General features: G+C 49.7%; 4 protein-coding genes across 4 annotated transcripts, besides 1 other annotated feature; 2 read left to right on the top strand and 2 right to left on the bottom strand.

Moving 5' to 3' along the window:
- Nucleotides 1-127: 127 nt before the first annotated feature.
- NFIA_018390 (TLC domain-containing protein) lies at nucleotides 128-1,386 on the bottom strand (the record flags this gene model as incomplete). The annotated part of the gene is made up of 2 exons (XM_001265034.1): nucleotides 128-811; nucleotides 907-1,386. The coding sequence occupies 2 exons, from the start codon at nucleotides 1,384-1,386 to the stop codon at nucleotides 128-130; spliced, it is 1,164 nt and encodes a 387-aa protein (XP_001265035.1).
- A 797-nt stretch (nucleotides 1,387-2,183) lies between these two features.
- Nucleotides 2,184-8,688, bottom strand: NFIA_018380 (uncharacterized protein; the record flags this gene model as incomplete). The annotated part of the gene is made up of 2 exons (XM_001265033.1): nucleotides 2,184-8,550; nucleotides 8,618-8,688. 2 exons carry the CDS (start codon nucleotides 8,686-8,688, stop codon nucleotides 2,184-2,186), a joined length of 6,438 nt encoding a protein of 2,145 aa, XP_001265034.1.
- Nucleotides 3,588-3,700: a microsatellite.
- An 880-nt stretch (nucleotides 8,689-9,568) lies between the features above and the next one.
- On the top strand, nucleotides 9,569-10,219 carry NFIA_018370 (60S ribosomal eL27 domain-containing protein; the record flags this gene model as incomplete). Its single annotated transcript, XM_001265032.1, has 2 exons — nucleotides 9,569-9,622; nucleotides 9,830-10,219. The coding sequence occupies 2 exons, from the start codon at nucleotides 9,569-9,571 to the stop codon at nucleotides 10,217-10,219; spliced, it is 444 nt and encodes a 147-aa protein (XP_001265033.1).
- A 3,042-nt stretch (nucleotides 10,220-13,261) lies between these two features.
- Nucleotides 13,262-13,902, top strand: NFIA_018360 (putative pathogenesis associated protein Cap20; the record flags this gene model as incomplete). The annotated part of the gene is made up of 2 exons (XM_001265031.1): nucleotides 13,262-13,336; nucleotides 13,414-13,902. The coding sequence occupies 2 exons, from the start codon at nucleotides 13,262-13,264 to the stop codon at nucleotides 13,900-13,902; spliced, it is 564 nt and encodes a 187-aa protein (XP_001265032.1).
- Between the last annotated feature and the right edge of the window lie 441 nt (nucleotides 13,903-14,343).

Here is a 14,343-nt window from a genome sequence, read left to right as displayed (position 1 = left end):
AATGCAACCTTTAGACAAGGAAAGCCAACAGACAGTAAACAGTACAACCCAATTACTACTACTAGCAATGACGACTCACAATCCTCAGCAGAAATGCCCCCTGTGGGCTGTCTACAAGTCAGAAAAACTAAGAGCGGGCTGCGGTGGGCACGTTAGGATTCCTCTTCCGCAACTCTTCGCTCGGCCCTACATCGACGGCAGAAGCAATCTTCTCGCTAGCCAAATCGCCAGTGGTGAAAGCTCCCTCCTCCTGTTCCAGCTTGGTAGCAGCCTCGATAACGACATCCTGCTTGAGCTCCTCTTCCTTCGTCTTACCCGCCGGCGCAGGCGCACGGAAGCGTTTGACAACCGCATCAATCATCTTGGTGAACCAGTAGTAGTTGAGCCCATTGAGGACGACATTCGAGACGACGTACGTCACAACCAGCCAGGTGGGCACACCGCCGGCGGTGTATTTGGAGAACTTGGAGATCTCTGCCTGAGCCCTCGCACAGGCTTCATTGACGCACATGGACCCATCGCGGATCTGGAAAACGTCCGCAGTGATGTCGACGGGGTTAAGCGCGGCGGAGTCTGATGCAGACCAGGTCTGCTTGAGAGCGTACCACATGTCCTTGTACACTGCGGCCGATTGCCACGTGCCCCATATGAGACGGCAGCAAAAGAACACGATGAGCAGGAGCATGCCGTTATACCATTGCAGTTTGCTACCGGTCATGTTGACTTTATCCAAGAACCAGTGGATGTTGAGGAAGGGGCTAGAGAGCTCGTAAAGGATGAAGACCGGAGAGTAGAAGTGGAGAAAGGGCCTCTGCAGTGTATTAGTTTCCCATTACGGCTTCGAAACCAGCCCCTCCAACGAAGCATTCAAAATGCGGGCAAGGACAGAAATAACGAGCCACTCACGAAGCCAAGACTGAAAACCCACAGGGCACTGACGGCATGGAAAAGCATTCCGATGCCAAAAATCTTCACATAGACAGTACTGACGTACAGATCATAGATGAAGTAGCCCGCCGCCAGTGCCGATATGAACGCGCAAGCCCCCGAGTATCCATAAACCCGCTCCGCGGTACTCATCGACTTCCGCTCATTGTCTGTAAACATCACCCATAGAGCTACCGCATTGATCAAAACGCTTTGTATCAAGGACACAACATGGACATCCCAGTTGAGCTTGGTCCGCTTATTGAGGTTCGGGTAATGGCGAGGGAATAGCCGCGGAGACAACCACGGCGATAGGTATGAATGGATGAACTGGTAGAACGCGAAGGCGGCGATGATCTCATGGACATGGTCGGTTACGGCCGGGATGTTAAGTTGTACGGCCCACGGTTCTACCAAGTCTCGAAGCCACCTTGGAGGCGGCGGAATAGGGTCTATCATGCCGACGTATAGACCCCAGTTGGGGGTTTTTGCTATGTCTGCCGACTCAGACCAGCTGGTGAGGACTCGCTAAATCCAATCCCTATCAGGGGAACTAAAACTGAGCTGGCGAGACAGGTCCTGAGTGAAGAAGGAAAGGGGGATTGTAAATAAGAAGTAGATGTTGGTCAGGCCAACTCGAGATCAGCCATGATGCAGGAGAAGAAGCAGCAGTGGGCAAAGCTGAGGGGATGGCATAATTATTATGTAGGCAAAGCCATACAACAAGCGCCTCGGTTGGTCGCGTGCCTTGTGGTGCCTGATCCGTCAGGCTGTTCATAGTTGGGGCAGAAAGTGTTGGGAATGCTGACTCATCATAGGGAGCCTCAGCTGGTACATCATGTGACCATTCTGGTCAGGCACCAACGGCTCGATGGACTCCTGTTAAATGTTACTACAGTATTGCTAACATTTGCAGCTTGTAAAAGGAAATTGACATGGCTTAAAGTAAGGTATTTTTAGTTCATTGAATCAGTCGTCATAACTATTTACTGAGGGTAAACATGCATCTGTCATCCCCCTTCTCGTACAGGGTCTGGCAGATAGTGAGTAGACATCAGGAACGTCTAACAAAGGAAAGGACAAAAGAAAAGACAAAGGAACGGCTACATCAAAAGCAACTCCAAGTTGCAGGGTCCAATGTGTCAGGTTATCTAGCAACATAAGCGCACTTCCCCCCACGTAAGACACGCTGGTGATAAACTCTTTCACCAAGTCAAGGCAGCCAGTGTCGCGGGACTGGTCAAGTGAGGAGCCAGTTAGCCCACTGCGCTTGCAATCTCAGCACCGAGTCCACTGTCACTGTGCTGTCCATAGAGTACCATTTTTGTTGACACGAGACCATCCCCGTCTTCGCCCGGCTCTCCTTTCTGCTGATCATCTGCCGACTCATTCCCCTTGGTCGTCTGAGCATCGTCCTCATCCTGGTCCGCCGTTCCTTGCTCCTCCTCTTGTTGTTCACCATCTTCAGGGTCTTCCGCAATGGAGCGTGGGGCTGCAGCGGACATGTTCGTGGAACTGGCCGCGCTTACTCGTCGATCGGCGGAAACGACGCTCTCGGTTCCGTACATCATACTGTCCGTGTATGTTCCAGTGTAGCTGGTCCTACGTTCAGTACCAGCATCACTTTCGTCTCCGCTCTGATTCTCGTCTTCCTCTGGGAAACTCTCGTTCTCCTTGTTAGCTACCGAGCTTCGACCGCCCCATGAGGCTTTTCGCATGGAGTAGTTGGACTTCACGGAATGACTCCGCTTCAGATTTGTAAAGCCACTGCCCGAGCTCGCATATCGATCAGGTACGCCGCGATTGCCAGTGACATTGCTCAAGCTGAGTATTCTTCGCTCCTTGTTTGTATTGGATGGAGTGTTCGACACCAACTGAGGTGAAGCCGAGGTTCGCTTTTTCAATGCAATGCCAACACTGCTCCCAATGATACTCCGGGAATCTTTGGCAGTGCTAGTGGTACTGCTGGCACTAGGTCCTCGGGAACGAGAGCCACGCGCCTTCTTCATGTTCAAGCTTTGTAGACCCCTTGGGCGGCTGAGGAGAACCGTGCGAGCATGATCAAGAACACCCTCCAGAATTCGTTTCTCGAGAGTATCAGCACGGTCCTCCATGACCTGCATCTCCTCGTGACGGAGCTCAAGTGCCATCTCCAAGCTAGATAGCTCCTTGCTAAGCTTGGTGTTTTGTTTGACGAGTTCTTCCTTTTCGGATTTCAGTGTATTGATTATACTCAGAAGAGAGTCCTTCTCTTCATTGAGAGTGATGATTTCGGCTTCGACCTGCTCTTTTTGCGCATTTCTTCTCTCCAGCGCAATTGCAGCTTCCTCGGCCTCCCGGCGTCTGCGCTCTGTATTCTCCGCCACGAGGGCGGATTGAGCTGCAAACATCTCGTTCATCTTGCGTGAGGTCTCCATGATGTCCTTATGCATCTCATCTAATTTCATCATCTGCGTAACTGACTGGTCAGTATTTGTCGCGTGATCAAGAAGAGTATCTAGCTTTTCATGAACTGGCCCGTTAGTGTTCGTGGCATGGTCGAGCAGCTCATTCAGCTTGTCGTAAACTTGAGCATTGGTACTCGTAGTCTGACTGAGCAATTGATCAAGCTTCTCATGCACTTGATTGTTGGTCACGCGTTCAACAAGAATGTCGAGGGCCTCTTGCACCTTGTCGTTCTTTGCATGTTCCAAAAGGCTGTCTAGTTTGTCGCGGACCTCTTGCACCTTGTCGTTCTTTGCATGTTCCAAGAGGTTGTCTAGTTTCTCGCGGAGCTGACTGTCATCGTACTTCTCCGGCTCAGGTGGTGGAAGAGCTGGAAGCATTGATGGGATTGTCGAAGGAAGAATTGAAAGATCCATCTTGATATCCTCCGTCGCCTTTTGAGAATGATCGTAGTGCTTTCCGACGATGGAGAGAATTTCCTGTATCGACTCCAAGACCTGCGGATGGAACTCATGCAGCCGGCTCTCCACGCGATCGGTGGCAGCGACTGCTCGTTCGAAGTCGGACCGAGCTTGCTCGTGGTGCGTCTTCACCTCGTTGTGCATCTCCTCTATCTTGGTGTAGGACTCGCCGACCTTCTCGAAGAAAGTCTTTGTGTCCAAGCTGATGCGTTCACACGTTTCGTTGACGCTATCGCCCATGGCACCAATGACGAGCTTTATGTCTTCGGCAAGGGCCTTGGTGGTTGTGATAGCTTCCAGGTGCGCGTTGTCTCGTTCCTCGGTTTCAGTGAACTTCGAGCCGATTGAAGTGTGAACTTCATCATACTTGGCCATGACTTCGCCGAGTTTCTCGTCAATTTTTGCACCCAGCTCCACAATGATGGCTGCTCGAACCTCATCATGTTTGACCAGGGCAGCGGCGTCACGTTCCTCCATTTCAAGCTTGCCCGCATCTTGTTCACCACGAACGCGCTCGAATTCCCGGTTGATGAGTTCTGTGAGTTCGTGAATGCTTTCTACGGTCGTAAAGCTTTCAGCAGAAGCAGCCAAGCCTTCCAAGAGTTGCTTGAGCTCGGAAAGTCCCTCGGAACTGCCATCCAGCTTGCTCTTTAGCTCGTCGCCGAGTCCTTCGACCACGGCCCTCGCCTCATCAATCTTCTCCGCAAGCCCTGCGTGTTCGACCTTTCTGGCTTCGAATCCTTGCGCCGTCAACTCGTTTTCGGCTTCTACTTTCTCTCTGAAGTCAGTCACAAGCATTGACAGATCCTGGATGTCGGTCTTTGTTGGTAGTGTCTCAACGTCAGGAAGCTTCAGTTCTTCCACCTGAGTTTTCACCTCGAATATCATGGCTTCCACTGTTTGCAAATCCGATTTGACGAGCTTTTCAGCATCAGGTTCGCCTTCCGAACCTTTGCTCTTTAGCTCATCAAAAGCGATCCACATATCCTTCAAAAGAGTCTCCAGAGTACCAATCTCTGACTTGGTTGGTCCTTCGGCTTCTATGCGAGCAGAAAGTTCAGTGATCGCTTCCTTTGTCTCGTGGACGATGACTTCGAGGCTACCCAGCTGCTCCGCCTTAGCGATTTCGTCTAGGGCTGGAAATTTCAACTCATCAAGCTGGGATTTCGTGTTTCGCAGTAGCGTTTCAATGGCATCTGTATCCTCCTTCTTCGCTGTCGAGTCATCCACCGGATTTTCCCGAGCTACAATACCGGCTACGGAGCTTTGGAGTTCGTGTAGGCCGGCGATTACCTCGTCCAGATGCTCTTTTCTCAGGGCATCTTCCGACGGTTCCGGTGCACGCGGAGCAGACTCTATGGCATCGACCTTGATCTGTAGCTCGGTGATGAGGGTTTTGAGAGCTTCGATGTCGCTGCTGATATTCGGCTCATTTGCAAGCATCAATTCCCCGCCTCGGGTAGCTTCAGGCTCCCTTGACTCATCCTGTGACTGACGCAATGATTCTACATCCGCCTTCAGGCTGCTAAGTCCTTCTTTCAGAGTATCGAGAAGTTCGGAATGATCAACCTGCTCAGGCCTGTCGAGAAGTTTGGATAGGTCACCCCGAATTGTAGCCACGCCATCATTGAGGACCTCAATGACTTCACCAGTTGAGAATGACACACTGTCTCCGCTATCTTTAGGTTGGTTGTTCTCTTCACGAAACGCTTCGAGGCTTTCACGGAGAGCCGCGACGATCTCGTCCTTGTCGGATTTGGGCTGTGCGGGAACAAGGCTCGTGGTCATAGTCTCACGAATACTATCGAACTCTTCCTTGATGACATTGGTGATGTCGTCTACGCTTGGGGCCTTCTGGCTTTCCGATACATCGCGAATGGCGTCGAGAATCTCGTCTTTGTCGCTGGAGACATTGGTGCGAATAAGGAGAGAGCTCAAGGTTTGCCGAAGGTGCTCAAATTCCTTCTCCATAGCATCAAGAAGTTCTGGAGTGTCCGGATTACCCCCTCGGCTGTTGGCTAGGGCAGTATCCGCGATGGTCTTTTCCATGTCGGCGTGGAGCAATCGGAATCCTTCCTTGACCGTGTCCATGATTTCATGTTTGCCGGAAGCTTCCACGGCAGTTGCAGCGTATCCTTCGACCTCTTGTTTCACAGCAGCTAGGCCGTCCTTGATTGCTTCGAGCACCTGCTCAGTGTCTTTCTCGCCGGCAGGAGCCTGCTGTTGGACATTGTCTTTGATTTCCTGGACGAGCTCCTGAAAACGTTCCAAAGCCTGCTCCCCGGCGTTGAGATTCACTGAGCTCAGGGCCTCTTGAAGGCCGGCCGATATTGCCTCCATCAAATCCTCCTTATTGAGCTCAATCTCCCTAATCATCGAGTTTTGGTTCTCCAGGCCCTCTGCAATTGCGGCCAAGATTTCTTCCCGCGAGATATCTAACTCGACCTTCGTACTAATGGCTGAGTTTTGGGCAGCAAACGCATCATTTATCGCGTTGACGACATCGTCCTTCGTGATGTGGACTGGCTCTGTTCCTTTGGCCGCGTTGAAATGGGTCTCCAGCCCTTCCGACAGAGCAGTCAATATCTCATCGCGACCAAGACCCGAATCTAAACTTTCTCTGGTCAGAGCGCTCTGGGAGGCAAATGATTCGGTGACTGCCTGAAGTATCTCGTCCCGTACAGCAGCCAGGTCATCGTGACGAAGGTGCCGATCGGCAGTCTGCTGAGTGTGTTCTTCCAGACATTCACGGATGGTCTGGGCGATTTCGTCTTTGGTAACTGTTGGAGGTTGCTCGAAACTCTGAACTCCTGCCTGAACAGCGGCCAAAACTTGATCATAAGTCACAGCTTGTTCATGTTGCGGCTGGTATGCCTTGAGCCCTTCGCTCAAGCACTCTAGAATCTCGTCGCGTTCAAGACCAAAATTCTGAAGTTCAATTTCGGGCTTGTACGTCTCCCAAGCTTCCCTAACCGTTTCCAGTATCTCGTCTCTCTGAAGACAGGGTTCCTGAGGCTGGGACATGGCGTGCTCTTCAACGACTCTCTTCACAATGGAATAGATCTCGGCGCCATCCATTGCTGATCGAAACTCCGACAACGCTGAGGCATGTTGTCTATGCTCATTCATTATTTGTGATAGTTGGTTCTTCAGCTCTTGAAGGCTTTGCTCGACGATGGCAGCGATCTCGTCTTTGCTGGGCGCCTTGGGTTCGTCGTCCCCTGCAGAGCGAATATTCTCTATTTCCTCAAGTTTTCGGGCAAGGTCTCGTCCCATTCCCAAAACTTGACCTCGCAATTCTCGGACCAACGCTTTGACTTCATTGGTCATCCCACCGCCTTCAATGACACTGGTCTTAACGCGCTGCATTATTGCCAGCATTTCCTCCACGATGGAATTGTCTAGCTGTTGGTTTGGGCGTTCGGCGACGGGACCACTCTCGTTCTGGATGATTTCCATGTCCGGTCCATATGCTTGTTCGGGATCCATAATCTTAGAATCAGTAGCATGGAAACTGGCGCTCCTCTGCGGCGGAACAGCCCGTGAGCGGACCAATGCTTTGCTTTCCGAGCCCTCTTTCACCAAATTAAGGATTTCTTCCAGCATCTTTACGATAGTGCTGTCCGATTGCCTGTCGGAAGAGTCTTCCAAGGGCCGTGACTTCATCTCATCAACGAGGTCCAGGAGCTTCTCTTGGCCTTCCTTGGTGGCCATTTCTCGCAGGACTTTCTCCAGCAATGCTATGCTGGCTGATCCGTCAGATATGGGAGTAGGGGACACGCATAGTTCACGTTCCATCGCTGCAGCGAAAGGGTTCGGACTGGGCATCCGTTGCGCAGAAAAACTCTTCCTGGACGATCGAGGCGAACTATCCGATTCCCTGTTGTTAATATTCTGGTCAGAACCTAGGAAAGAACTGAAATCCCACCTTGTGGCAGTATCAGGGTCTAGGAGTTTTGCGGCCAAACTTGAGGACAGGTCGCGGAGACTTTTCCTAATATCTTCGTCTCGAGCGTTGGTGGCGGCTTTAAGACTGATCAAGTCTGTGGCATTGTCTTTGCTTCGTCGGCTCAATTGAGCCATTTCACGTTGGAGATTGCTGGCAATGTCCGTGAGACTGATGATTTGTGTAGACAGGGTTTCGAGACTGTGGACGCTTGGACGTTTCGGTGTTGTAAAAGGGTCGGACTCGCCATGCTTAGGCTGAGGTCCGCCCTCATCAGGCAGCTGCATATTCTGAAGAGCCAACATCGTGGCAGAAGGGGGGGTGCTCTCTCCGAGAATAGGTTTGGAGAGGTACCGATTTGAGATTAGCAGGTTCGGGGCATCCTTGTCTGAATCTCTGTCCGAGGAACCGGTTGACTTCGTTGGACTCTTTTCTTCTGGTCGAGTGGTGGAGTCCATAATTGATGCTCGTAGAGGTCTTTCCGGTGACCTACTCTCTAGGTAGTTCAGAAACTCAGACCGGGTGTCTGCGTTCTGCAAAGATTGCATCCGCTTGTGAAATTGCCCTTTGATGAGCGACTTTTCTGGCGAAGACTTTGGTGGCATTGGGTTCGTTGTGTATGGGCTGGGTACGTTTTCTCTCATCTTCTCCGCAAAATTCGCTGCCACAGCTTGGATATTTGGTGAGACATTGCCTTTTGTCGCTGGGCTGGTAGAACTTGGGTTCAATGGCAGCGGCGGAGGTGCCCGTTCGGGATCTGAGCTATCCCACCTTCATTACCAAGATTAGCTGTCGATTTCAAGCAATTCGTCTTGCACTTTCAAAAACAGTGACTCACATGGGCACCGACTGGTGTCTGAGAACGAGCTCCCGGTCACGGGAAGCATCGCGAGTATGAGACGACGGCATAGCGCAGCGTTCAGGAGTGACTTGTGATAAGTGGGATGAGTGGGTTAAGTGGGTATCTTCGTAGAGGATTGCAAGAAATGAGATGTGTATTAGAATGAGAATTGCTCGGAATGCGCGAAGGGTTGATCGTCAAATGTAAGGTCGTAAGGGCATATCAGATCGTAAAAACAATAAGCAGGAAGTTAAGGAAGCAAGATCAAAATCAATAACTGCGCTTGCTGCAAGAAGTACGGAAACAGCAGGGTAAAACAATGAAGACAAAGGGACAATGCAACGTGCGATGGAGTTAAAGGCACACAGAGGAGCAACTCTAAAATTTAGATACCTCGCGACGAGGAGACAATCAATCACTTTTTAAGTAGCAGAATAAAGAAAACATGGAAGTGGAGTTGGCGCTGGTGCTGAGAAACAACGGTAGCTCATGGGGCATCGATCGCAGTCCCGGCCCAATCTGCGCTGTACACATCAAAGCTCCGTTGCCCGACTTCATAGCAACCAGCGCCTTTGCCGTTGTCTAGTAAACAAAGCATGACGACGGTCCATCTGCCGGCGGTGAGAGGTTTGTCCGGGAAGAGCGGGATCTAGTCCTTTTGGAGAAATATGCCCAAAACAGTCTAGCTGCGGCTGGTCGGTAAGCTGGCCAATGGAATTGGGGCACACAATTGTTCCATCTTGCCCTGAGCCCTGCCGTGCACTACTCTCAAGCGAAAAAAAGAACGTCGAACGCGGGAGACTTTCGATAACACGACCGAAGCACCATCGACAACAACCCCATCGACCTTGCGCTCCGCTCACCATGAAGTGTTAGTTGAATGCCGTCTCATCTCGAGTTCTCAATTATTTGAATATCAGTTCATACTGACAGGATGGTGAAATAGTCATGAAAGTGGGCCGTGTGGCCATCATCACCCGTGGCCGTTACGCCGGTAAGAAGGTACGACAAGCCTTTTCTTTTCCTACGTGTTCTAGCGGAAATTTGGTTGAGGATGGAGGGTCTGGTTCGAAACTTTTCGATGGTCGATTTTGAGAGGAAGAAAGAGAGACTTTCTGGACGAATTTGGGAAGGGATATCGATTTGGGATGGGATCAATTGGACATTGAGAAGGACGTGCTGACAAGGGACCTTTTCGCGAAAACACAGGTCGTCATTGTCCAGCCTAACGACACTGGCTCCAAGGCGCACCCCTTCCCCTACGCCATCGTCGCCGGTATCGAGCGCTACCCCCTCAAGGTCACCCGCCGCATGGGCAAGAAGATGGTCGAGAAGCGCAGCCGCATCAAGCCTTTCATCAAGGTCGTCAACTACAACCACTTGATGCCCACCCGTTACACTCTTGAGCTTGAGGGTCTCAAGGGTGCCGTCAGCCAGGAGACCTTCAAGGAAGTCTCCACACGCGAGGACGCCAAGAAAACCGTCAAGAAAGCCCTCGAGGACAGATACACCAGCGGCAAGAACAGATGGTTCTTCACTCCTCTGCGTACGTGCAATCCTTGCTTATTGTTACTTTGCAGTGAGATAGTTGTGTGCTGATTGTTATCCCTACACAGGTTTCTAAACGGGGTATTTGGGGCGTTTTGTCGTTTGAGCGCGCAAGGTTCTAGATGAGGCAAACGGAGGGAAGAAAAAAGGGCATCGAGTACATTCGGTTCATGAGCATGGCATTAAACGAAAGAAGTATACCATAGCTGGATGCGGAACTTGGAATGTATCGATGCACAGGTCCAAGACTTGGCCATGTTTCTTTTATGAGGGCGGCCATCCAGAACTGGCGCCCGTCCTGAAATGAAAATATGAACAAATTCAATTCTCTTCTGTTGTCTCAATGTCTCAATGTCTCGATTCTTGAGTTCTCGACTCAATTTCGCAGGTTCACTAACAGGTATCCTAATTGCTTACCGCTGCGAACGAAGACTGTTAGACACTCGACTCGGCTTCATGTGTCAGCAGTGGTCCTTCCAACTTTGTACATTCCGAATTCCCGCGCCAGACCCTGACGATCTATCAGCCCAGATATTGACCGAAACTTCGTTAACCTTAGTTCAATCAAGCCCTCGACCAGTCTCGTGATTCCAACACCTCAGCAAATCGATTTCAGTATCAGTTGCCACGCCTCGGAAACACAGTAGAGACAAGCCTCAAGATCCGAGGATACAGCTACCTTTGCCGCTCAGTAACAGTAGGCGCATACCGTTCGAAAGACATGATCTGTGGCACAGAGCTCTGTGTCAAACTCGACGAAGCATGCGACGATCCGCGCATTGCCTCGTCCGGGGTCCAGTCATACGGCTGTATTTGGCGGTTTCTAGCCCATGTCAAAGTCTTTCCACGTACATGCAAACTACTCTGTAAGCTGCGATAGTACATTCTGACCCATGTCGGGTACATTTGCTCTTTTTGCGACGACCATCCGAGGTTGTCTAGTGTTGCGAAGGGGGTCCACCTGAGGCGATTTTAATCCGATTTACGCATGTCGGTTGGGTGTGTTTGGAGATTTCGGCTTCACCTACACACATACCATGCCACCATATTTGAGGCAATACTCAATAACAATATGAACATACCGGTGACGCAAGAACATCGTTCAGTACCTGTAGATTCTATTTGCATGATAGATTAATCATTTTAGGCTCGCCACTCAACTTCTGGTCGATTGCATCGCTTGCATATGGATGGCTGAATATATATATCGATTGGTCAGAAAAACACACCACGGCTCAACAAATGTTCGCGATGTTTGCCTTTGATCGAATTAACTCATTGAAACATTGGCTTTGGTCGCCAATACCACTCCACAGTTTAGAAAGGCCATGCAATAGTCTTCTGAACGTCGCAGCGCAAGCATTTGCGGCTACCGAACTGTTAACGGAGGGGGGGGTTAAAGGGTTTAGGAATAGCGCCAGGACGTATTTCTACACAATAGTTTATGACCGAGGAGGCGCAACAAAAGTACGGAGCACGACGACGGTTGACAACAGCATCTTGTCTTCTCAAGCATTTCGATGAACTGAGTTGACGCAACAGAAAGAAAATGCTGATTGACGCTCAGGCCACCGATGAACCGAGCTAAAAGAACTTGCAGACGGGAAGAATCAATCAAATCGTCTGGCAGGCTAATCGAATCAGACGTGACGAATGACAGTTCTTGTCTTTGCAGAGAATCCTTTCGAAGAAGAGGGCGCTATATTTGTTCCCGGACGAGAACTTGATGAGACGCAAAGAAATCCGGTGTCTTCTGTTAGTTACTGATAAGCTCCTCGTATACCCTACTTCCATGAAGAACAATAGTGAATGATGCATTACCATCGATATGCAGAAGGGATATGAATATATGATGCTGTCTTAATTATTCGACTAAGTACCTATCCCATGCTCTATTATATTTGATAGCTCTATTGGGACCTTGATGGCGCTACTGGGCCTACTGGGCCTCATCTCGCAGCCTCTGAGCGATTGACCCACTATCACATGCTGCAAAACATCAAACCTTAGGTACCTAGTATCATTCAATGGAGTCATTACACGTAACTGAAAAGACAGATGATATGAATCCTATGGCAGATGCTAAGGTACCTATTGTCTATTGATATGCAACATATGGATGGAAGGTACCTAATTCTCATCTTTGACCTTTTTTCAAATCTCTAGAGTTCCAAGCGCCTTTGCCACACTACGGAGTACTGATAACGAAGGCCAAGGCAGAGGAACTGGTAATCCGAGTTTTTTATCATGTTTCAGTTCTCAAATGGATCGAAAGACATGCTTAACGCTTCGGTCCAATGATTCGATTCATGGAAAAGCAAAAGCGGGTGGCAGAGAGGACTGAACGTCGAGGACCTCCCTGTCCGGAACGTTTCTAGCAGTGTTTGCCCTCCCCTGTCAAATTAGATGCAGATTATCGGGCACAGAGACACGAATGATTTAAGATGAAATTCTCGGGTTCGGACTTCTGGACGGAAAGCTACCGGGGGGTTCCAGGCCCTCTTCCGATGATACGACGATGACGGTAGGAGCGTTGATAATGAGGTTATACACTTTCACCAACGGGAGCCCCTCCTTGGCGCCTGCTTTCAGCAAACAGGGCCCGCTCTCACATGCAAAGTTCAAGCTCCTCTGCTGCATCAGGAAAATAATAGGATAAAATAGGTACCTACTTTAGAATGGGCGAAGAAATCGACAGGGAAACTACTACTCCGTACAACACCTATCTACCATGCCATGACTGATTTTAGTATCGAGTGATGGCAAATAATACTAACTCTATAAATACAGCAGAGGTAGTTTAAACTGATTGATTGACATGTGCTGAATTCCTCCCATTTCCAATTCCGCTCCTGTAATCTAAGGTATATAGTCATCCTCCTACACTCTTATCTCCCTCATACTTTCCGACCACTCTCAAGCACCTACCTTTATCCACCCCTCGTCCTAAGTAGCTTCTTACTTCGTGACCTCCCTCGGTGGATATATTCTCACATCCACGATTCCACAGCTCACTTCCTATAGGTATGTTGTATCCCATCACATCTCCTATCCTCTTTTTTGCTAATTTACATTTCTTGAATAATAGACTTTATGCCTCACGCAGAGAACGGAACAATGGGGGAGCCTTCTGTCAACGGCGAGAAGGTCCATTCTCACTTCCTTGATGTAAGTTCCCCCGAGATGTCTGCTTGATTGCCTGACAGTTGTCCGTGTAACATGTTACTGATCACAATGTGCCGTAGCACCTTACCTCGTACCCTGTCGTTTCAGATTCGATCACCGTCTTCAGAAGCAACAAATATGGTGCCAAGTCCTTGGAGTATGCGGACCAAGGCTATGTCCGCATAGCCAAACCGTTACTCCCCTACCTGTCGAAGCCCTACGGTTACGTCGCGCCCTATGTTGCTCAGGTAGATAACCTCGGAGATCAAGGGTTGACCAAGCTCGACACGTCATTCCCCATCATCAAGGAGGACACAGATAAGATAAAAGGAACGATCTACGATACTGCCTTCTTCCCCTTGCGTCTGGCTGGCGACGTGAAAAGCCATGTCTTCGAGACTTTTGGATCGGAATACAAGAAGTGCGGCGGTGATGGAATGGTTGCAGGAGGCAAGGCTGCCATCAGCACCAGTCTGATCCTATCTCAAGAATCGTTGGCCTATATCAGCTCGTTTCTTCAAAAGAAGAAAACCCAGGCCAAAGAGGTCGTCAATGACAAAACCAACTAAGCGACATGTCGTGGTAGTGATACAGGGTCACTCTCCCTTCTGCTTCCTTTTTCCCTTTCTCCTGGACTTTCGTATCCGTTCGCTTACATTTGTTTCCTTTTCTATCTGTGCCAGACAAAATGTCTCTTTAATTCATTGTTCGTATGTTACTCTGGTTCGCATTTGGATACACCTGGTGGGATTGTTTGTATCAGTCACGATTAGATTTTTATATATTCTGATGAACACCATCAAACTCTGAAGCTAATCCAAAGCATAAGCGCCTGTTCGTACTGCAGTGCTCATGTTAAGGCATTACAGTTTTCATCATCAATTCCCACAGGCGAAGGTCAATGGATACATACGTCATTGTGGGATGCATCTACACTGAGAATGGACACATGCAGTCAGCGCAGCTGTATTAGAACCAAGGCAGCATATCAATTGTTTAGTATAAAGATC

This window comes from Aspergillus fischeri, genomic scaffold (genome assembly GCF_000149645.3).
Source record: "Aspergillus fischeri NRRL 181 1099437636249 genomic scaffold, whole genome shotgun sequence".
In the NCBI taxonomy this organism is placed as follows: Eukaryota; Fungi; Ascomycota; class Eurotiomycetes; order Eurotiales; family Aspergillaceae; genus Aspergillus; species Aspergillus fischeri.
This window is presented reverse-complemented; position numbering and strand designations above follow the sequence as displayed.